This window comes from Carcharhinus amblyrhynchos, chromosome 3, assembly GCF_965287045.1.
Source record: "Carcharhinus amblyrhynchos chromosome 3, sCarAmb.v2.hapA, whole genome shotgun sequence".
In the NCBI taxonomy this organism is placed as follows: domain Eukaryota; kingdom Metazoa; phylum Chordata; class Chondrichthyes; order Carcharhiniformes; family Carcharhinidae; genus Carcharhinus; species Carcharhinus amblyrhynchos.
In genome coordinates this window covers 36,764,370-36,787,949 of record NC_137326.1, presented here as the reverse complement: position 1 = coordinate 36,787,949, position 23,580 = coordinate 36,764,370, and the positions used below count along the sequence as shown (strand labels likewise).

Sequence of the window (23,580 nt, the reverse complement as noted above, 5' to 3'; positions counted from 1 at the left end):
GTATTTCAAAGAGAGCGCGAGAGTTTTTGTAGCATTTTCTTTGTCCTCTCTTAGAACATTGGCCCTTTGAGAGTTGAGGAAATAGGATCTGGTGGGGAAGATGATTTTCAGCCACCCAGTAAGAGTGTCCCATCCATCGAAGTTGATTGAGCAGGAGTTTTGCCTGAAATCTTGTTTTACTGGCTTCAAGTACTTGCCTGATGGCCTTTCCGTTGAACCCAGAGGATGTGGCGAAGACATTTCTGATGAAATTTTTATAAGGCTCTTATGTGTCACTGATGCATAGTCCAGGGGTGAGATTTTCACGCACATGCACACACTCTGCCCCCAGCAAGGTGATGGCTTAAGCTGGGAAATCACAGGTCTCTCCACAGTATAGAAGAGATGTGGTGATGAAAACTGCTCTTCACACTAGGACCTTTGTCAATTTGTGGAAGTCTTTGTTGTGAAACACTCATTTCTGTAGATTTTTGGAATTCGCTTATGGGATGTGGGTGTTGCTAGCTAGATCAGCATTTATTTCCCATCCTGAATTAAGCTTGAGAGGGTAGTGGTGAGCTAGCTTCTTGAACCGCTGCTGTCCATGTGGTAGAGGAACACCAACAATGCTGTGAGAGAGGGAGCTCTAGGATTTTGACCCAGCGACAATGAAGGGACAGCGATGTATTTCTAAGTCAGGATGGTGAGTGACTTGGAGGGGAACTTGCCGGTGGTAGTGTTCCCATGTATCTGTTGCCCATGGCCTTTTAGGTAGAGATCACAAATTTGACGGTGCCGTCATAAACTGTTGTGGAAGACTGAACTGGTGCAATGATCCAGTATTGGATCTGCGTGTCAATGGTGGCATTTTGAGAAAGGTGGCTCCCTAGCACTAAGAAGTGCTCAACATGTTCCAGAAGAAACATAGAAACTAGAAGCAGAAGTAGGCCATTCGGCCCTTCAAGCCTGCTCCACCATTCGTTTTGATCGTGGCTGATTATTGAATTCCATATCCTGATCTCCCGTTTCTCCCACTTCCCCTTGATCCCTTTAGCCCCTAGAGCTATATCAAATGTCTTCTTGAAATCAGACGTTTTTGCCTCAACTACAGTGGAACTGAAAGGGAGAATGCAACTCAGCACATCCTGTGTTAGAGCACTGAGTTACCCGGTTGTTCAGAGAAGTTTACCTGTTTTTCTCCTGTGAATAGACTTTTTTTGTACAGTTCAATCAGAGTAAAGTCTCACACTAGAAGTAGATCTGTAGCTCTTAAGAATAAAAGCAAAATGCAACAACACAATCCTAAGTAATCCAGATCCATTAGAACTGTCAAGATATGATTGCGTCTGTAAATTCTAATTTTATCACACAATTGGAACAGTGCTTTTTAAAGGAAATTCTTCAGGTGCTGTTGCTGTTTCCAGCTGGTAGATCAGGATCGCACTTGTGAATTTGACTTGTGAGTTCATATACACAAATATTTTGTAGCGCACTGTTAGCACAATCCATGATTAAGATTTTGCTAAAAGAGAATTTTGTCCAAATTTTTCCCAGTGCCTCGCAGTGAGCTGTTAACCTTTTTATTGATTAGTTAAACAAAATACAAAAATTTAAATGCATCAACGTTCCTTTGATTCAGAATTCTCATCACTCTCCAAATTGGATTTAACTCCTGACTTTCAAAATGATTTACTAAGTCCATTTTTAACATTTTCTCACAGAATAATTATTTGTAAATTTGAACCTGGGTTTATTTTGTGAAATCCGAGCACTTTTGAGATGATTTTGGAAAATTTATCAAATTTAAATGCTGATCATGTTTTTTTTACCCCCATACGTTGTGCTGAGCATTGCAAGGTTTATGATGCATTGTTTCAAAGTAACCATTCATGTTGAAATCTTGCAGGTTATGTGCATAGCAGGGTCGCATAAGTAAATCGAGCATAAGTGAAGCTAAATGAGAACAGCCTTCCAACTATAAGTTATGCTTCCAACTAACTGCCTTTTATGTTTATTGCAGGAAGCAAACTAAACAAAGATCTACGGCACTATCTTAGCCAGCGATTTCAGAAAGGATCAGCAGATCACGAATTACAGCAGACAATACGAGACAACCTTTATCGACATGCTGTGCCTTGTATGTATATCAAACCGCTTTTTTTTACTTTTAACTTGAACCTCTTCGTCATATAGTCCTGTGATGATTTTGGTTCTCTTTGACATTCGTGATATTCAGCTGATACATTTTGTTTTACTTCTGATGTTGCCTTCAAAATTAAAAACACCTTTTTAAACTTGTCTGGAAATAAGAGGACAAATAATAGCAAATCGATGTACTGACATGAGGAGGAACTGAGCCTTTTAAGATGCCTCTTCTAAAGTAAAGGGAAATTAAAAGGAAAATGATGGACAGTTTGCTCTTGTGCACTTAAATTTGACATTAGTCGAGACCTGGCAGTGTGTTTATCTGCATATCTCAGAGAGATTTGCTCATGTGCAATAGTCCTGGCTGTTCCTGTAAACATATCAAATGTCTTAGATATGCAAGTGTGTATATTGCTCCATATACAGTGATACTCAGCATAACTCAAGGATAACAAATAAGACCACATTGTGCCCCAAATATTTTGTCTTCCTCAGGTGGGTTTCCTCAGTCATTCTGAAGACAAAATGTGAAACATCGAGTGGGATGTGGCCAGATAAATATGCCAGGGGGTGCTCTATTTTACAGACAGGAAGTAAGATTAACTGTACACCGTAATAATGACAGCAATCCCTCCTCTTTGCAAACAAATTGACAATGAGTAATAAATTATGCAATCCTTTGTTGTTTGACTGACTTGTTTTTGGCATTACTTCTAAACAACTTAAAACTGCAAAATCAAGCCTTTTGCAATGTAGCTTCCAGTTCAAGACTGAAGCCAGGAACTGAGTCAGCTTTTTATATAAAAGACAACTGCCATTATGTTCGTTCGTCTCTTTCAACTTCTGTGTTCAGCCAGTGAAGGATGTTCCTCTGATTTCATTCCTGTTCAGTGATTAGCCAGTAAGTCTGTAAATCAACTGGTGGGTGGCACAGTGGTTAGCACTGCTGCCTTACAGTGCCAGGGACCCGGCATCAATTCTGGGTCACTGTCGTGTGGAGTTTTCACATTCTCCCCATGTCCGCATCAGTTTCCTCCGGGTGCTCTGGTTGCCTCCCACAGTCCAAAGATGTTAGGTTGATTGGCCATGATAAATTGCCCTTAGTGTCAGCAGGATTAGCAGGGTTCATATGAGGGGCGACGGAAATAGGACATGGGTGAGATTCTGGTTAGTGTAGGCTCGATGGGCCAAATGGCCGCCTCCTGCTCTATAGATTCTGTGAGTCTATATAAATCTATTAACTCAGCTCCTCCTACCCAACCTCCTTGCTGGATTCCAGATTTAAACCAAAGTGAGGTTGTGTGAGGTTGAAAGAGGTGTGAGCTGGTATAGTTCACAAATTTGCCCATCAGGCTTTACAACAAATCCTCAGTGGTTGCAATCAGTGGCTTTCAACAAAAAAACCCAGGGTGCTTGAGTGTACTCCATATTCCCACAAAGATAAGGTGGTCAAAAATCTCTAAATGTACCTGCATTTATTTAATCCCTTTGACATGGAAAAATGTCCCAGGAAACACCACAAGGAAAAATTGGTGTCAAGTAGAAGGAGGAAGCAGTGGCATGGTGGTATTGCCACTGGGCTAATAATCCAGAGACCCATGGCAAGATCTAGGAACCTGAGTTTGAATCCCACCACAGCAGATTGTGAAATTTGAATTCAATAAAAATCCATGAAGCCACTTTTGTAAAAACCCATCCTTCAGGGAAGGATATCTGCCATCCTTGCCTTGCCTGGTCTGGTCTATGTGAAATTCCAGATCCACAACAATGTAGTTGACTCTCTGAAATGGGCAATGAATGTTGGCCCAGCCAGCAATGCTGTCAGCCCATTAAAAAGAATTTTAACAATTCATAAGGAATAAACAAATGCTTGGTCCAAGGTTTTAAAGAAGGCCTAAGAGGGATACTCATTGAAGAGGCAAATGATTTTGGAAGAGAATTTGGGAATTCTTGGCATAGGCAGCTGAAAACATGGCCACCAACAGTGAGGCAAAGAAATGGCAAGAGTTTGGAGTCAGAGAAGAAGAGGGTTTCGAGTTGGAGTTTATAGCTGTGGTTCCTTTGAGTAACTTTGTGCAGTCAGTGCAGTTGTGAGTGAATAGCACAGCAGTCAAAATGAAGGTGACTAATTGGTTTGCTTATGCCTTTAACCCTATGCATGAATATGCGAAAAGATACTCAGAAGGAACTTTTTTGTGTCTGTATTCTTTCCTGTGCTGGTAAAAACCAAGGTGCTCAAAAATATTTACACTCCATGATGATCTAATTTTTAAAGTAACCAATTAAATTCCTGCCTCTTAAAAAAATTTGCTTCTGAATTCAACCTTCAGGAAAGATCTGTACATTGTATTGCTTTAAACATTGGAAAGGACAAAATAAATAACTCCAGATCCACTGCAGTAAATCATCCACTGTTATTATCTTGAAAAAGGCTAACGCTTCAAGGAAGAAAATTTAGTCTGTGCTGAAACTCTTAGATTATACCTTCCCTTCAAACTATATGTTAGCTAATAGCCCAAAGTTGAATTTCATCAGTATAAGTGTATGCATTCTGTGGGCTTTTAAAAGAACATAGCAATTTCTGAGAGACTTAGTAAACTAGCTCCCCTTATTAAATGATAGTTTTAGCACAACATATTTATTTGATCTTATGGTTGACTCTCTTGAAATCTGTGGCTTAATTTTCTTAGAAATTCTAGAATATTTGATGGAAAGCTTTTGAGAATTACATACCTGAGTCACTGTACATCTTTAACATCCAAAATCAGAGAGAGAATAGGACATTATCTTGATTTTCCACTGAGGTAACCTACCTGGATCAACAAATATCCATCATCCTCACTCCCCCAAATTACTTACAGCTGCATTTTGAAAGCCCCAACTAGAGACCTTCAAGAAAGCATTTAGCCTCCATTCACTACAACATTTCATCAGCTATTTATTTGTTCAGCTACATTCTCACATCCATCTTTAATTCCTTAGTCCCCAGAAATCCTTAATTTTCCCTCACCCTGTACTGTCCACGTAAGTCCAAGGGACGTAGAATTGAAGTACATAGCAGGCAACTGGCGTAGCCATTCATCATGTGGATTTGCCGGCGTTGGACTGGGGTAAACATGATTCACCTGACGAAGGGGATAACCTCGAAAGCTAGTGAGTTTACTATCAAATAAATTGGTTGGACCTAAACCTGGTGTTGTCAGACTTTTTACTGTGTGTAGCCATTCATCATCAGGTCTGGTTGGGCCACGTAAAATGCAATTGGGTCCTGTTCTCATCTGTCAATACTCCTCATTATTCCAGGATCATCCTGGAATGCAAAAATAACCTTTGTGGTGGACTTCTTCCAAGTAACCACATGAGTCCCAGGGACAGGTTACAATAGTTTATTCATGATTCAAGCTTGAAGGGAACTACCCCAAAGAAACCTTTGAAGGAGAACCCTCCTCTGATACAGCTGTCTCAGTTCTAACAAAGCTCTAAAAAGCAGTCATAGGGAGAGCATTCTAATATGGGTCTTGGTTCTAACTCACAGCTGCAGACTGCTTATACAGTTAGTCAGTACACAGAACATTATTTTAAAATTTCGACCTTGTTTGCTTTGGTTTATTATTAAATCTTCATCCAAAGCTTGTCTGTAATCTTCTAGCCAGAAACTGTTTAAAAAGATAAGCAAAAACAGAAAATGCTGGAAAATCTCAGCAAGTCTAACAGTATCTGTGGAGAGAGAATGGAGCCAACGTTTCAAGTCTGGATGACCCTTTGTCAGAGTTCTTTTCCACGGCTGGATCTCATGAACCAAGTTTCTTCACCTACCACAAGACTGAAATAGCTCTTATCATATCCTATCCTCAGCAGCCTTTGACATGGTTCACTACATCAAGGTACTCTTCCAATACCTTGCACACTCATTCTTGCCTGGTCTGGACTGTTTACATTTATATCACCAATTGTAGCTAATGCACCATTTACAATGATTCTCTTCCTGCCTCTGAGTCTGGAGATGCCCTTGGATCTATTCTTGATCCCTTCCTATTTCTCACCTGCATGCTGCCACTCAGTGACACCATTCTAACACAGCTTTATTTTTCATGTGTATGTTGATGACTCTCACGACCAGCCCGCTCAAGTCCTCCACTAGTGCGAATTTATCCAGTTGCTTATCCAGTTTCCAGTCCCCACTGCAAACTCCTTTCCTTGGCTGACTCCACACCTCTCCTTGGCAACTGTAGAACATTAGGCCCTGAGATGAGCTTCTGACCACATTTTTGTGCCATTGCTGAGATTTCTGCCTCTATTAAATGGCTAGATTCCACCCTTACATTAGCTCACTTGTTGCTTAAGCCCTCAAACCACACCTTAATTACCTCTAGACTTGATCATTCCAATGCACCCCTGGATGGCCTCACAAATTCTGTCCTCTGCATTTTTTGGCCTACATTGACTCCAGGTCAAACAGTGTCTTGATTTTAAAACGTTCCTCCTTTTTTTTTCCAAATCCCTCCATGACCTTTCCCCTTTCTATCTCTAACTTCTCCCAACTGTACAACATTGAGGTACCTGCCCTCATTGAATTGTCGTCCACTGAATATCCCTGATTTTACTTACTCTACCATAGGTGGCTGTGCTTTCACTGCCCAGCTTCAAGCTCAGGAATAACACCCTCCCCACATCTGCCTGCCACTACCTTGCTTTACAGCTTTAAAACTCACTTTAAAACCTATTGCTTCACTCGAGCTTTGGGTCATCTGTCCCAATATCTCCTTGCATGGCTCAGTGCCGTAATTTATTTTATAATGCTCTTGTGAAGCACCTTGGCTATTTTATTATGTTAACGGCACTATCACAGAATTCCTGTGGCATAGAAAGAGACCATTTGGCCCATCATGTCAGCATTGGCTCTCCAAACGAGCATCCTGACTCCTTGTTCCCCAGCCTTTTCCCTGTAACCCTGCACAGTGCTTTTATTCAAATAGTCATCCAACACCCTCTTAAATCCCTTGATTGAACCTGCCTCACCACACTTCCAGGCAGTTTATTCCAGACCTCAACCACAACACATTTGCTTCTTTTGCAAACCACCTCAAAACTGTATCCTCACATTTCTGATCCTTTTACAAGTGAGAACAGTTTCGCCACATCTGCTCTGTCCCAGTCTTCTCATGATTTTGACTATCTCTGGCAAATGATTTTAAAATAGTCTATTTTCCATACGGTTGTGGCACTCTGTCCCCTGTTGGGCATGTTTATCGCTTGTGCGGTTTGTACCTGCTACACTAAAAAATGTTTTGTCCTGTATTGTAAACCAATGCTTCTCTGTTTAATTAGTCATGTGACGTGTAGTGACATTATCAGAGACATTCACGGGTTTTTCCCTCGCTTCCATTCTGGACTATAAGCAAGCAATACCTGTCTACTACGTAAACCCCATGTAGCAACCTTTTAATCCTTTTATCTTGTTGCATAAGTGAGCTGACCACATTAATATATAGCATGTTTCAAAATGGTGCATAGTGTGTTTTTCCCCGATTTTGGCTGAATCCAAGCTTATAAACTGAAATGGGCTCACTTATCTTCTGTTTGGGACCTCCTTCCCCATGAACAAACACCCAATTCTGTTTTGAGTTCCATTGGCTTCACAATCTGCACTGCTTTTACTTGTGTGAAATCCCCTCATGGGTAAGTACTCTGCTAACATTTTGTCTAGGACCCTGACTACGATTCTGTCATGAATCAAGTCATCCTTTAATGTTCTATAATCATGGTTTCTCATCAGCCTATTGTTCATCAACCATCAGAGATTGTAGATGAACAAATCCAAGATTTCACTTGGCCTTTGTTTTTATTTTTAGCCCTTTCCATCATTAAATTACAATGGTGCTGAAATTAGAGTTAAAAACTTGCCGACTTCTTCGTAAGTGTCATCAATCGCTGCCTTGCTATCAAGTCAACAGCGATAGCCCCTTACTTGTTATTAATGTACTGACTTGATCTTTCAGAACTGAAGTAGTTCTGTACCTTGTGAACCTTATCCTCCAGAGGTCCCAGTCCTGGGCCTGTTGTGAGCCTTGTGTACTCTGAAATGGTTCTAGGAGTGGTAGTGTGGATTCTGTGCTTCTGCTAAGACCTGGAATTATTCCTGCTTCTATGCTGCTATTTGCTGCTTTTGCCCAGTGTTCACTGCTATCTGGTCTCTGGGTCTGAGCCTCAACTTGTACCTGCTGCTCCCATGGTGTTCCAACATCTTGGTGTGTCTTAAAGTTTTTCTTCCTTCAAAAATGCCTTTTTTTTTAAACCAGCCCTACATCATTTTTGAGTCTTGCACTCACTAGCACCATGTTTCCTAGTGTGGTCAGGGTAGTAATGGGGGTTTTGGAGATTTTTTTAATTCTCCCAAAGCATTCCGAAAGCTAGTGGCATTTACTACCAAATAATCCTGTTGGACTTTAACCTGGTGTTGTGAGACTTCTTACTGGGCATCAAAGAACCCATAGAATCCTTACAACGGAGAAGATGCCATTTGGCCCATCAAAAGAATGTCTTGCCCAAGCCCCCACCCCCACTCCATACCAAACCCTGTACAATTACCATTGCTAATTCACCTAACCTACATGTCTTTGGACACTAAGGGACAATTTAGCATGATCAATCGACCTAACCTGCACGTCTTTGGACTGTGGAAGGAAACCGGAGCACCTGAAGGAAATCCACACAGACATGGGGGGAACATGCAAACTCCACACAGACAGCGACCCAAGATTCAGATTGAATCTGGCTTGTAAAATGCTTTGCTTCTGATCTTACATTTGTTCGGAAAGGTGCCAAGGCCATACCTTGCTTTTTGGTAAGGAAATAACTGGTTTCTATATCCACTTCATTTTTCCATTGGTCATTAAGGTTTGAATTCAGAGACATCGGTCGGTAATCAAACGCTGACAATTTACACTTGGTTTCAACTACTTGTCACAGCTGTGACTCAGATTACAAAGCTTCTGTTTGAATAAAAATTCCTTGGTATCCAATCTTCACCTTAAGGCAACTGTCCTCTGCTACCTAGTTTACTGGATCACAAGCCAGGTGGTGAACAAAGAAACTAGACACCAAACCTTTTCTTGATAATAGCTTTATTTGCAGAACACAACATTACATATGGCTGCTTCTACCTAGTACTCCCAGTATCCCAGCAGTCTTTGTTTTATTAAGTACCTACAGCAATAATAAATAATGTCTTTCACCAGAGTATCTTAACGCTATGATTTAATATACTATTAACATTAACCACTACTCTAAAATAATGGAGAGTAAAAGCTCCCAAAGAAATATCAATTTCAAGTATTTCCCTTTTCATGCTATAAATTAGGAAATAAACACCAAACCCCATTTTTCTTAGTGGAGCTAGCAAAGTCCGAAACTGGTCTCAAGTCCTGACAGGTTCCTATTAGAAATGTTAGAACCTTTGCACTGAATATACTTTTGTACTAGAGCAGTTAGACTCAGCAGAAGTTTAAATAGTGCAAGATAATTACAAATGAGAAAAACAATTTACTGTAGATATCTCAGGTAGATATGGTATTGTAGGTCAAAAAGTGACAGATTTAATGATGGGTGAGGTGTTGCAAGGATTTGAAACAATGTATTTTCAAAAATCAAGGCTAGCTCAACCTGGAGCCAATGTAAGCAGGGATGATGTTGAGCAGGAGGAAGATTTGGAGCTTCTAGTAAGCTTTATGGATAAGCTTTACAGCAGCGATGATCTATTAGATGCCTGAGGTATGGCCAGATGTTGACAGCTTTCAAAAGATGGGCAGTCATCCCATAAAGGAATATATCAAAGACTATATAGCAGATTACCGAAATTCAATTTGAAAATCCCTTGCAATCAAATAGTTGGCTTGTGCAAAAGTGTTGCACGTGGATGGGCTCCTGTTCTTAACTGGCATTTAATTCTCAGAAAGGTGCATGCTTTTGGGTCAGATGTCTGATGCTGTAAAATAAATTCTTGGGAAAGCCGTCATCTCCAGCAGCCTTAATAGCTCACATGGGAGTTCTGGCGGTGTTAGAAAAATGGAAGACATAACAATGAAGACCCTATGGGGCCATGGGTCAGTGCAACAGAAGAATTAAAGATAAAAGGAATGAAAATGACAGCATTTTTGACAGATCTAGAAGACGTTGGGAGTGGAGTTCCCTCAGTTTCTAAATATCTCTCTGAAGGTCATGTGTCCTTGGAACACTTCTTGTAAAGGTGGTGGAAACAGAATATTTTTAATGCAGTGGTAGATAGATTCTTCATAAGTAAAAGGCCGATAGGTTATTATGACTAATCGGGATGCAGATTTGAGGTTATCACATAATCTTAAGTGACAGAGCATGCTCGAGTGGCTGGGTCCTACCCCTGCTCCTTGTTTGTGTTCCATATGAATAGTAATAATAGATGAATAAACTCGAGGAATAACCAGGAATTGTTAACTGGTGCTTCAGATGTGATTAAAAATATTGTTGTGGTAAATGGCCCACATGATGCACGATACAGAAAATTTGGAAGTTTAAGATGATAATATTATTCAGTTTGAAGGAATTGTACCGGTCACAAGAAACTATAGCCCAGTAATGAGTGCATTGGTCATGGATTCTATTAATTGTATTATGTTAAATAGAGCTTGCACCTCAACAAGTTTGTGGAACAGAATGGTTACCGTATCATTTAGGTTTACTCAGTAATGAGGTCAGGCCCAGGGATGACAACACGTTGAGGTTACTGAAAAGGATGGTGATTCCATGCAGAATAGCTGGTGTAAGCCACTTTATTAATGCTGATACACTAGCGAGATACACTTGCTGCTCAGCAGCCTTCCAGGAAAAAGGCATAAATTAAACTGGACATGGAACATGCCAAAGTAATTGTCTTTGGAAGTCAGTAGATTTACCAGTTATCCAATCAGGACATCATTGCATCCTTTCTAATCAGAACATTAAAGCAATGATAATAGTAAGAGGAGGTAAAAGCTTGAGAGGGAAAAACAAATTGTTCTTAAGTTACATAGACAATTTGCTCACACACACACAAACACCAACCCCCCTCCACACCCACCTCCCCCACCCCGCCCGCCAATCTCGTCATAGATTCATAGATACAAGATCCTACAAAGGTTGGAATGGTGATTGGTGAGTACACAAAACTCATTGAAGCGCTTCATGTAAAATGTGATAACTGTAAAAAAAATATCAGTGGACATCATCATGTGTCATCCATGGGAATTTAATGAATGGATTTAAAAATGTGCAAGGAGAACAAACATTTTCATGTTGCATTTCACAGACATGCTTCAGTTTTTCTACCATGGATACATAGTAAAGAAAAAATAGTAACTGTAGATAAATTTATGGAAAAATTGATAATGGACATGGAGCACTGGCTAAATTCCTGACTGACAATGGGAGGCATTTGCCAATGGCATGTTTAGAGATGTGCAAAAATAATGAACATTGCAGTTATGAACACTGCAACTGAATGTCTTTTCAGCAAGACTTCTTGAACAAAATGGTGTTGTTGTTGTTGCTGAGATACTCCACAAGTCTTGGCCAACCAACTGAATTGCAAGGAAATACCTGTCCTGGGGTGGAAAGTCTATGCGATATTTTGCTCCAAATGGTTGGAAACTGTAGCCTGTATCAATTGTTCCATTGGAGGAATGCCAAAATAATTTCTGTGCTATGTGATAATCCCCCAGAAAGAAGTGTGACAACACCAGCTTTAAGTCCAACCGATTTATTTGATAGTAAACTCACAAGCTTTCGGGGTTTGCCCCTTCGTCAGGTGAATGGAGAGTTCTGGCCTCAGACAGAGCATATAAAGCACAGACAGTTTAGAGATTACTGATTAGAATGCGAGCCTTTACACCTGCCCTGCTATTCAAGTCTTAAAGTGGCCAACAATGTGAGTGGAAGGAGCATTAAGCCCCAGGTTAAAGAGATGTGTATTGTCTCCAGACAGTACGTAAGTGAGGTTTAGCAAACCCAGGCAAGTCATGGGGGTTACAAGTAGTGCGACATGAACCCAAGAGCCCTGTTGAGACCGTCCTCATGTGTGCGGAACTTGGAACTGCGCCGAGTCGCTGAGCAGAGACTGATAGCCAAGTTCCGCACACATGAGGATGGTCTCAACAGGGCTCTTGGGTTCATGTTGCACGATCTGTAATCCCCATGACTTGCCTGGGTTTGCTAAACCTCACTTACTGTACTGCCTGGAGACAATACACATCTCTTTAACCTGGGGCTTAATGTTCCTTCCACTCGCGTTGTTGGCCACTTTAAGACTTGAATAGCAGGTCAGGTGTAAAGATTCGCATTCTAATCAGTAATCTGTAAACTGTCGGTGCTTTATATGCTCTGTCTGGGGCCAGAACACTCCATTCGTCTGACGAAGGGGCAAACCCCGAAAGCTTGCGAGTTTACTATCAAATAAATTGGTTGGACTTAAACCTGGTGCTGTCAGACTTCTTACTGTGTTTACCCCAGTCCAACGCCGGCATCTCCACATCATAATCCCCCAGACCCAGAAGGGACTGCAATTAATTCCACTTTTTTTCTGAGCACTTGAATGTCCCCAGTGCAAGGACAAGAGTCTTCTTCAGGGCATATGTCTTAGAGAAAGAGCTTTGCAGCATCATATAAGACAATCCAAGATAAAATTTAATCTTGGGGATTTGGTATACTATAATAGAATGAACAATAAGGAAAAGCCCAGGCAAGTTGATAGGATATGATAAAGACATTCAACATGGTAGTCAAACTATTGAGGACTTTTCATCTCAGTTAATCCAGATTGATTACAATTAATAGAAGGCGATGAAGTATACTATACTTGATATATTATGCTTGACAGTTATGAGTAGCAGAATACGGTAGATGGGGGATCAGATGACAGTGGATAAAGTAATGCTGACGCATAGTACAGGGTTTACTGTGCCCAAAGAGCAACTACTCAAAATTGATACTAGAGCAATGCACATACTAGAAGATCCATTGAATGAAAGGATGTAACTAATGTAGGGACAGCAGGACAAGCCACCAGCAAAACCATTGGCTGAACGATGATGGTCATATGGACTGGCAAAATAAAAGCACAAAAATGCAGTGTGACTCCAAATAGTAGACCCGGTCGTGGCTCTGGGCTAGGAAATGATCAAGTCGAGGTGACAAAATCTTTGAACATGAGGGGAAGAGGTCCTGTAACAGTATGGCACGGTGGCACAATGGTTAGCACTACTGTCTCATAGCGCCAGGGACCCTGGTTCGATTCCAAGCTTTGGGTCACTGTCAGTGTGGAGTTTGCACATTCTCCCCGAGTCTGTGTGGGTTTCCTTTGGGTGTTCTGATTCTTCCTACAGTTCAAAGATGTGCAGGTTAGGTGGACTGGGCATGCAAATTATCCCTCAGTGTTAAGGAGATTAGCTAGGGTAAATGCCTGGAATTAGGAGGATAGGGCCTGGGTGGGATTGTGTTCAGTGCAGACTCAATGAGCCGAATAGGCTCTTCCTCTCAGATGGGGCTAAAGCAAGACTCTGGGCTTTGAAGAAGGACTTGGAGATCAATATGTTATTTATTTATTTAGTGTCACACAACTAGGCTTACATTAACACTCCAATAAAGTTACTGTGGACATCCCCATGTCACCTGTTTGAGTACACTAAGGGAAAATTTAGCATGGCCAGTGCACCTAAACAGCACGTCTTTTGGACTCTGGGAGGAAACCAGAGCACCTGGAGGAAACCCACGCAGGCACAGGGTGAACATGCAGACTCTGCACAGACAGTGACCCAAGATGGGAATGGAACCCAAGTCCCTAGTGCTGTGAAGCAGCAGTGCTAACCACTGTGCCACCATGCCACATACATTGACCTCATGTTCATGGGAGTTTGGTCGCTCAGTATAAAAGTTGTACTTTTGTAAGATGAAAAATTTCAAAGGGAAGTGTTTTTGAAGCCACCTAAAAAGCAAGCAATGTAGAAGGGAAGCTGTAGAAATTAACAAATGTATTGAATGATGCATTAAATGTGTGGCATTTCTTGGTTAAGTCTGTCTTTTTGATGGTAGGATGTACTCAATTTAAAGCAAATCCAGCAAGGTTCTGATGGTGTCACAAAGAGAAACTCTCAAGCGTCTTTATAGAATCAAAGAATCATAGAATTTCTACAGTGCAGAAGGAGGCCATTTGGCCCATTGAATCTGCACTAACTCTCCAACAAAGCATCTCACAACCACACCCCCTCTCTATCTCTGTAAGCCATCCCTGTAATCCCACCCATTTACCATGGCCAATCCACTTAACCCACACATCATTGGACTGTGGGAGGAAGCCAGGCCACCTGGAGGAAACCCATGCAGAGAATATGCACACTCCACACAGTCACCCAAGGCTGGAATTGGAACAGAGTCCTTGGTGCTGTGAGGCTAACCACTGTGCCACCATAGTATCCACGGGGCTTTACTTTTCAGATATTTTGAGGGATACCTTGTACAAAGGACACTCTTGAGAAGAGTTTCCAGATTGAATGTTATGTATATAACCATTCCCTCAAGTATAATATACATTTAGCAGAGAGTATGACTGAGAATAGGTTAAGGATTGGCCTTACGGATATAAATGTAAGAAAGAAAAGGGATCTTGAAGACCAAAGTGTGTCAACACAAGTCACGAGTCATCTGATTGCTTTACAATAAGGACTGCTTGTATAAAGAAAATGTGAGGGTGCAAGAAGAGGGACTTGCATTAGGATAGGTTATACAAAGTATAGAAAATCAACTTCTTCTTCAATTTGTTTTGTCTTTATATGTGTACTCCTTTAAAGAGATAATGGTATTTTAATTACATTGTCAAGATAAAGAGGTAAAGATGCTGTTTAGAGCACTTATATAGACACTGCTTGCAGAAGTTCACTTGCAGTACACATATGCATGTATACAGCAGAGTTTGGACAATTTCAGCCCTAACAGGATGATTGAAATCCAATTATCTACTCTTCAAAGTAAAGAAATTCAACATCCACAACTACTGGTCTTCCAAACTGTAATTTACTTCAGTGAGGGATGTTTGTGGATGGAGTGCCAATAAAGTGGGCTACTTCATCCTGCATGCTGTTGAACTACTTTATTGTTGTTGGAGCTACACTCATCCAAGTGGAGAGTATTCCATCACATTCCTGACTTTCGCTTTGTGGATGGAAGATGGGCTTTGGGGAGTATTAAAAGGAATAGGTGTCCAGTTACATTCTTCACTTTCTGGCTTGGGACCTGATTAACAAGCTAATTGTTGAACTGAATGCTTCCTTCTGGACTATAATGACTATATAACTCTATAATGCAGATTCCTGGCTATTGATTCAAAGAGACCACACATATGAACATATGCATTAGGAGTAAGAGCAGATCACTCGGCATCTTGAATCTGCTCCACCATTCCATAGAATCCCTACAGTGCAGAGGAGACCCTTTAGCCCACTGCATCTGCATTAACTCTGACAGAGCATCTTACCCAAAATTGAACCTGGACCCCTGGTGCTGTGAGGCAGCAGTGTTGACCACTGTGCCACCATGCTGCATGGTCAATAAGGCTAATCTTATTGCAACTTAAACCCCACATTCCTTTCTCTCCCTTGTTAAACAAATCTATCTAGCTTAGCCTTAATATTTCAAAGACTCTGCTTCCATTACCTTTTGGGAAGAGAGTTCCAGACATTCACGACCCTCAGAGAGAAGTCTCCTCATTTCTGTCTTAAATGAGCAATCCCTTATTTTCGAGTTCTCAATCCTCTGACAGGAGGAAATATCCTCTCCACATCCACCTTGTCAATAGCACTCAGGGTCTTAAAGATTTCGATTGATTCACCTCTTACTCTTCTAAACTCAAGTGGGTACAAGCCGAACCTCTCAAACCTTTCCTCATAATTCCATCAAATCACTTTGAAGTTTTCAATGGTTCAATTATTGATTTGTTTACTGAGGTTAGAGGCACTCTGGATTGCACAAAGGGAGTTGAGTTCCTCAATGATTAAATTACAGTTCAGATTTTAAGACCAGAAGTTGTGGGTGTTGAATTTCTTTACTCTTGAGGTGAGTAGGTAATTGGAATTCAATTATCCTGTAAGGACTGAATCTGTCCAAACTCTGCTTAATTTATCCAGCCTGGATTTGTTCACGTGGATGTCCTGAAAGAAAGTCAATGTGTGCATGTATGATATGTGTGATATATACACTTTGATCATTAACCTTCTAGTGACTCATGTTCGTTAGTGTTTTTGGAGATAGTTGGGTCTGGTGTGATGTGCTTTTGATTTATATCTATGTCAGCTTGAGCTATTTTTGTTGTCAACCGAGACCTAGAAATTGCTTTTAAAGAAAACTTTCCCAATAATAGTTTTTTTAAAAACTTTTTTTTGGAAATTCAGAAGCTTTAAGTGAGGATCCGTTATCCTTATTAAAGGGCACCATTAAATTCGTAGAGTGAAGACTTGGCGCATCAGAAATATAAGATGTTATTTGGTATGATTCAGAATTGTAACTCGATTCTCTATCTCTGTCGGGCCATCTGGTAGATGTATTGATTGAAAGTAAAATGTTTCTGCACAAGAAAAATAAATACTTGAAGACTCTATCCAAATTGTTGTGCATGCCACCTACTGCTCTACATGCTTCCCACTGCTGTACATATCATCACCTTGTTAGATGCAAATTATCTTTGGCAGAAAACTGAAAGCAAAATAATTTTCCTATATACTCATTTGGAGATTGGAGCATTGTACAGCGACCTAAAGAAAGCAAAGCAAATGCAAAAGTTTATTGCTGTATAATATCCACTTGTCATTTTTTGATTACATTATGATCTCTGTAGAGACTGATAACATTTAACAAAAGCCTGAAACTACTTCAGTGAGTAGCTGAGAGTATGACGCAAGGTTTCATATTTTAAGTCCTTCAGTGTAACAAAAGATAAAAAACAGTAATGACTGAACACTCCCTTTGCGGGTAATGTTTATTTTAAATCATAAAATGGAACACTCCCCATTTTAATTTAGCATAACTGAAAACACATTTCACAGATATACGTTACATTGCCCTCTAAGTAGACATTGAATTCTCCCCAAACCAATCCAAGGTGATTCTTAGCTCCTGAGGGGTTTACTTTGCTCTTTTCCTTTCTCAAAATGGGAACATTTAATCCTGGATCTGTCTCTCACAGTGAGGGTTTTTCCTCAGCATTCTTGCTCTAATGCAAGCTAAGTGAACCTTTAAGCCTTATTTTAACTCCTCAGTCTTTTCAATCTGAGTAATGGTTTTATCCAAGAGATTTTTTTTCTGGAGCAGCTTATGATAGAACCCACTAGCGAACAAGCAGTTCTGGATTTGCTGATGTGTAATGAGGCAAACTTAATTAGGGAACTTAAGGTGAAGGAACCCTTAGGGAGCAGTGACCGCAGTATGATAGAATGTACCCTTCAGTTTGAGAGGGAGAAGCTGGAATCAGATGTAACGGTATTCCAGTTAAATAAAGGTAACTACAAAGACATGAGGGAGGAGCTGGCCAGGGTTTATTGGAAAGCAGCCAAGTAGGAAAGATGGTGGAACAGCAGTGGCAGGAGTTTTTGGGTGTCATTTGGGAGGTACAACAGAAATTCATCCCAAGGAGGAGGACACATGCTAAGGGGTGGATGAGGCATCCATGGCTGTCGAGGGAAGTCAAGGACAGCATGAAAGCAAAAGAAAAAACATAAAAGTGGCGAGGGTTACTGGGAAACCAGAAGATTGGGAAGCTGCTAAAAGTGAGCAGAGGACGACTAAAAAAGCCATAAGGGGGGAAAAGATGAAATATGGGTGTGAGTTAGCTTGTAATAGAAAACAGAAAAACTTTTTTCAATGTATAAAAGATAAGAGAGAGGCCTCTTCTCCAGTCGACATTGGGCCACTGGAAAATGAGGCTGGAGAAGTAATAATAGGAAACAAAGAAATGGCAGGGAACTGAATAGTTATTTTGCATCAATCTTCACGGTGAAAGACACCAATGGGATGCCAGGGCTTCAGGAGGCATAGGTGAATGTAGTCACTGTCACTAAGGAGAAAGTTCTGGGGAAATTGGAAGGTCTGAAGGTGGATAAATCACCTGGACAAGGTGGATTACACCCCAACGTTCTAAAAGAGACAACTGAGGAAATTGTGGAGGCATTGGTGGTGATCTTTCAGGAATCACTGGAGGCAGGGAGGGTCCCAGAGGACTGAAAAGTAGCGAATGTAACACCATTGTTTAAGAAGGGAGGGAGGCAGCAGATGAGAAATTATAGGCCAGTTAGCCTGACTTCAGTCATTGGCAAGATTTTAGAGTCCATTATTAAAGGCAAGATCGCAGAGTACTTGGAAGTGCATGATAAAATCGGACAAAGTCAGCACAGTTTCGTCAAAGGGAGTTTATATCTGACAAATCTGTTTAAAGTTCTTTGAGGAGGTAACAAGGAAATTAGATAAAAGAGAACCAGTGGACGTGGCTTATTTAGATTTCCAGAAGACCTTTGACAAGGTGCTGCATAGGAGACTGTTAAATAAGTTAAGAGCTCATGGTGTTAAGGGTAAGATCCTAGCATGGATAGAGGATTGGCTGTCTGGCAGAAGGCAGAGAGTGGGGATAAAAGTGTCCTTTTCAGGATGGCAGCCAGTGACTTGTGGTGGTCTCAGGGACCACAACTTTTCACAATATACATTAATGATTTGGAGGAAGGAACTGAAGGCACCGTTGTTAAGTTTGCAGATGACACAAAGATGTGCAGAGGGACAGGTAGTATTGAGGAAGCAGGGGGGCTGCAAAAGGACTTGGACAGGCTAGAGAGTGGGGAAAGAAGTGACAGGTGGAATACGAAATGGCAAAGTGAGAGGTTATGCACTTTGGAAGGAAGAATGGAGGCATAGAGTATTTTGTAAATGGGGAAATGCTTAGGAAATTAGAAACATAAAATGATATAGGAGTCCTTGTTCAAGATTCTCTTAAGGTTAATGTGCAGGTTCAGTCAGCTGTTAGGAAAGCAAATTCAGTGTTAGCATTCATGTTAAGAGGGCTAGAATACAAGACCACGGATGTACTTTTGAAGCTGTATAAGGCTCTGGTCAGATCCCATTTGGAGAATAGTGAGCAGTTTTGGGACCTGTATCTGAGGAAGAATGTGCTGGCCTTGGAAAGGGTCCAGAGGAGGTTTACAAGCATGATCCCTGAATGAAGAGCTTGTTGTATGAGGAACGGTTGAGGACTTTGGTTCTGTACTCGTTAGAGTTTAGAAGGATGAGGGGGGATCTTATTGAAACTTACAGGATACTGCGAGGCCTGGATAGAGCGGACATGGAAAGGATGTTTCCACTAGTGGGAAAAGCTAGAACCAGAGGGCACCACTACAGACTAAAGGGGCAATCCTTTAAAACAGAGATGAGGAGGAATTTCTTCAGCCAGAAGTGATGAATCTGTGGAACTCTTGCTGCAAAGGGTGTGGAGGCCATGTCATTGAGTGTCTTTAAGACAGAGATAGATAGGTTCTTGATTAATAAGGGATTAGGGGTTATGGGGAAAAGGCAGGAGAATGGGGATGAGAAAAATATCGGACATGATTGAATGGCAGACCATTAGGTCTGAGTGGCCTAATCCTGCTTCTAAGTCTTGTGGTCTTATGAGTGTGAGCTCCCACCTGCATTCCTGCATGGTGAACCACAGTGTCTGCTGTCTGTTGCTGCTCTCCCTCTCTCGGATTCTGGCAGACTAACTGTGTTTTAAGTATTCAGGGGTTTCTTTGACCCTTGCCCCCTCAAAGCCCATCTCTATAGCAACAAATATCATTGGGCCTTTTACCCAATGGAAATGCTGATTAGCTATCCTGGAGACCCCATCGCTCTTTTATCGTGGAAGTAAATGAAGGTTAATGCATAACTGTTTACAACTTGACATTCTCAACACTTTCTGGGACTGTGGAGACTCTCAGACTTTCTAGTATAAGTACGCAGACTGCTGCCATTGTCTCCCAAGTGTAAACACCTTACAGCATCATTGCAGCAAAACAGTCTGGGCCTCTTTTAATCTCTAACAAGCAAACCATCTGGGCTTAGTGTCAGGCAGACTTCAAAACAGGTCATGTGGCCCTCTTCATTTTGCCTCAAGCTAAATACACAGTCCAAAAGCATATTAATCTTAAACCTCATAATTGTAACAGTTAATAATTTGCATATTTAGTGCTCCAGACTGCATGACCTGTGGAATAATGGCATGAGAAAAGTGGGAGAAACTCTCTACCTCTTGGTCAGTCAAATTGACAGCTCAGTTTCTGGCACAGGAGGCAACCAACTCGTAGCTTCAAGTCCAGCTTTAGCTCATTGACAGTCAGTATGCCTCGCTTTAGAATGTCACAGTGTTAAAGAATGAGGATTTTGAAGTGCTGCACTATCCTTTATTAAAACAGATCGCACAGAGGTACAAGAATAATTCCAGTCATTTATAAATCCTTAATCGACTAGGGTTTTCTGTATTATTATACGTGACAAATTACTGAACATTTGAAAGGCAGAGAGTTGGACAAGTTCCACAAGCGTGTAACAGGAATTGAATCATCTAGAATAAAGAATAAAATCTAAGAGTGAGTTTGAGCCCAGCATGAAATCCAGATTGATTTTCTTTGAAGTGTTAAGGGAGTGCTGTGTTGCCTTCACATGGGATGTAAAACTGATAGCCATCAGCCTCCTTCAGTGAACGTAAAGAAGCTTCTGTCACTATTCAGAGCAGGGCAGAGCTGCTCCCTGTGTTTTGAAAAGCTTTCCCTCTCCAAACAATACTGCCTGAAAATGAATGAACGAACAATTCTTCTCATTCGCTGTTGTAAAGTAAGTAAGTAAAGTTACCATAGTCCCAGATGATCGTAGGCTGCTCTCCCTTTTGAGGAGGAGAGCTGACTGGTGGTGATTTAACCTAAGGATCACCACACCTCAGAGAGGGACAAGGTTGAGAAGGTGGAATCTTCTTGTGAGAGCTTGCTGAATACGTATTTGCTGCTGCGTTGGCTGACGTGTCAATAGTGACTTAACTTGTAAAGCAATCCATTGGTTATTTGGGAATTCTTGAGTTGCTATGTAAATGCAAATGAATGTCTTCTCAAACATCCTGATAATTTTAACATTTTCTGCTACAACTGATAATGGGAAAATGTACTCTGATTAAGATATCCTCGAGCCCTATTCTGATACTGATTTGTGGATGAAATATTATACCCCCCATTGTTCAAGTGGTGCCCTCCATTTGATCAGAACAATTTGAACAACCATCATTCCAGCTATCTATCTGATTTGATTGTTCTGATAGCCTGAGGTCATGTTTGCTAACCCATCTGATAGGCTTCATCCTGCCTCCAAACCTAAAAGAGGCCAAAGGATGTGACAGTTGATACTAACAGTTGCAAATCCCCGTGAATAAAAAATGATTCTTGTGTAAAGCTTACAGACTCTTGGATGAAACTGAATTGCTGCCTGTCAACTTTACTGAATGTTGGCATGGATGATTTCAGAAACCTACCGTTCCTTTAATAACATAAAAGAAAGGATAATAACTTGTGAGCTTGGCATTTGTCAATTGTTTCTCTCTCTCTCTCTTCCTTGTCTGGTTTCTCATCTTGCCTCTATTTCTCCTGATGGTAGTGATTTCATTGAGGAAAAAGTTCCATGTGGACCGTTATTCCCAAAGGTACAGAAGCTTGTTTCTGTAGATGAGTAGTGATTGTGAGAAGATTGTCCAACCAAGGAAACTCTCACACTTCAGCCTGGTGCCAAATGCCACTTCATCTGAGTTGACAGATAGGTCCACAAGGTGAAAGATCACTGGACACTGATTATGAACAGGGCATCCTGGCATTTGTGTGTGCGCATGTCCCTCCCATCTCTTGATCACCGTGACATCCAATCACTGCCCTAACTAAGGAAGTTTAATTCGGGACTCTCTAGCTGGTGACCCACCAAAGGGCTTTGTGCGATTTCATCAATTATGTATTTAACTGTTACCATTTAGTTTCTCCTGGTTGTTGCCTACTGATTAATAGTGATTTTAAGATGCTAACAGCAATTGATGGCTTAACGTTCCATCGTGTTTTTACCAGTGCCGGACTGTTTACATGGTAACATTCACGTGCCTTTTAGTCTTCTCATTCGTTTGCCACATGGTCAGTTGAGAAAATAAAATCTCCATGTATTCACATCAAAGCTGTCCTGACAATGGCACTGCATATTTTGGCACTCAAAGTAACCCAAAATCCAAGGTGAAAACAGAACATTTCAACAACAGCGGAAGAGAGATGTTTTAACCACAAATTTTTGTGAAAAACACCAATGTTTAGTTTGTATGCAGGTTATATCTACTCCAGAAATGTGCGTTGTGAGGTGTCTTAATGAAAGACTACATACAAAATGCAATTTGAAAAATATGTTGGAGTGTCCAGAGTGGATGTGGATGAAGAATACAAAAAGAAATTGAAAATATAAATAGGATATTTTTCTCCATTGAAGAAAGTGCTGACATCAAGTCTTGCAGCATCTTATGCATTGGCAGTGAATGAGCAAATTCAAAGAATCTATTTAGTGATGATAGCGTAATTTGGAAATATGCAATTGAAATGGTAAATGCTATTTAGTACTGCAGCTGCAGGTGTGTGCCTAAGTTAGAATGCAGTCCCCTTAAGGCTGTAAGTTGACAGCTCTGGCCCAACTCAATAGAGTAAGAAATCTCACAACACCAAGTTAAAGTCCAACAGGTTTGTTTGGTAGCACAAGCTTTCGAAGTCTAGCTCCTCCTTCAGGTTCTCAGGTGAGACCTGAAGAAGGAGCTAGACTCCGAAAGGTTGTGCTACCAAATAAACCTATTGGACTTTAACTTGGTGTTGTGAGATTTCTTAGTGCTTACCCCAGTCCAACGTCAGCATTGCCATATCATGGCCAATTCAGAAGAGGCAGCCTGGCCACCCTTTAGATTCATCTGGCCTTCCAGATCATGAAAAAAATTCCCATCTGGAATTTTCTGTGTAGTTTTGGAACTTGGTTTTATATTTATAAAGACAGCTAATGACTTTCAGCGGGAGCCCTCATTACTATTCACTTCCTTGCTGTATAAATGTTTTAAAAATTTATGTTGTTGAACAGGGGGTGGCGAGGAAATATTTTTCCAAATATCAACTGTTGGTTGTGAAGCATTGCTCCTAGGCTTCTGTTTGTATCTTCACACTTGGTATGACCTGGAGGTGAACCACATGGGGGCACTGTATCAAGGCTTTGGAAAGAACAGCCTTACATTTTTTCAATTGGGCTGTCTGAACATCACATAGTACAGGATGGACCAAGTTGCTGCATGAATTTGAAAGATCATTGTTTTGTGTTGCTTGTTACTAATGCTAGATTGTG

General features: G+C 40.9%; 1 protein-coding gene across 11 annotated transcripts in view; it reads left to right on the top strand.

The window, feature by feature from the left end:
* Positions 1 to 23,580, top strand: part of magi1b (membrane associated guanylate kinase, WW and PDZ domain containing 1b) — a 437,384-nt gene that overhangs the window by 242,662 nt on the left and 171,142 nt on the right. For all 11 annotated transcript variants that reach the window (XM_080183290.1, XM_080183253.1, XM_080183263.1 and 8 more), the window contains one exon: positions 2,000 to 2,116. In XM_080183290.1, the coding sequence (XP_080039416.1) occupies positions 2,000 to 2,116 (117 nt within the window). The remainder of the gene's footprint in view (positions 1 to 1,999; positions 2,117 to 23,580) is intronic.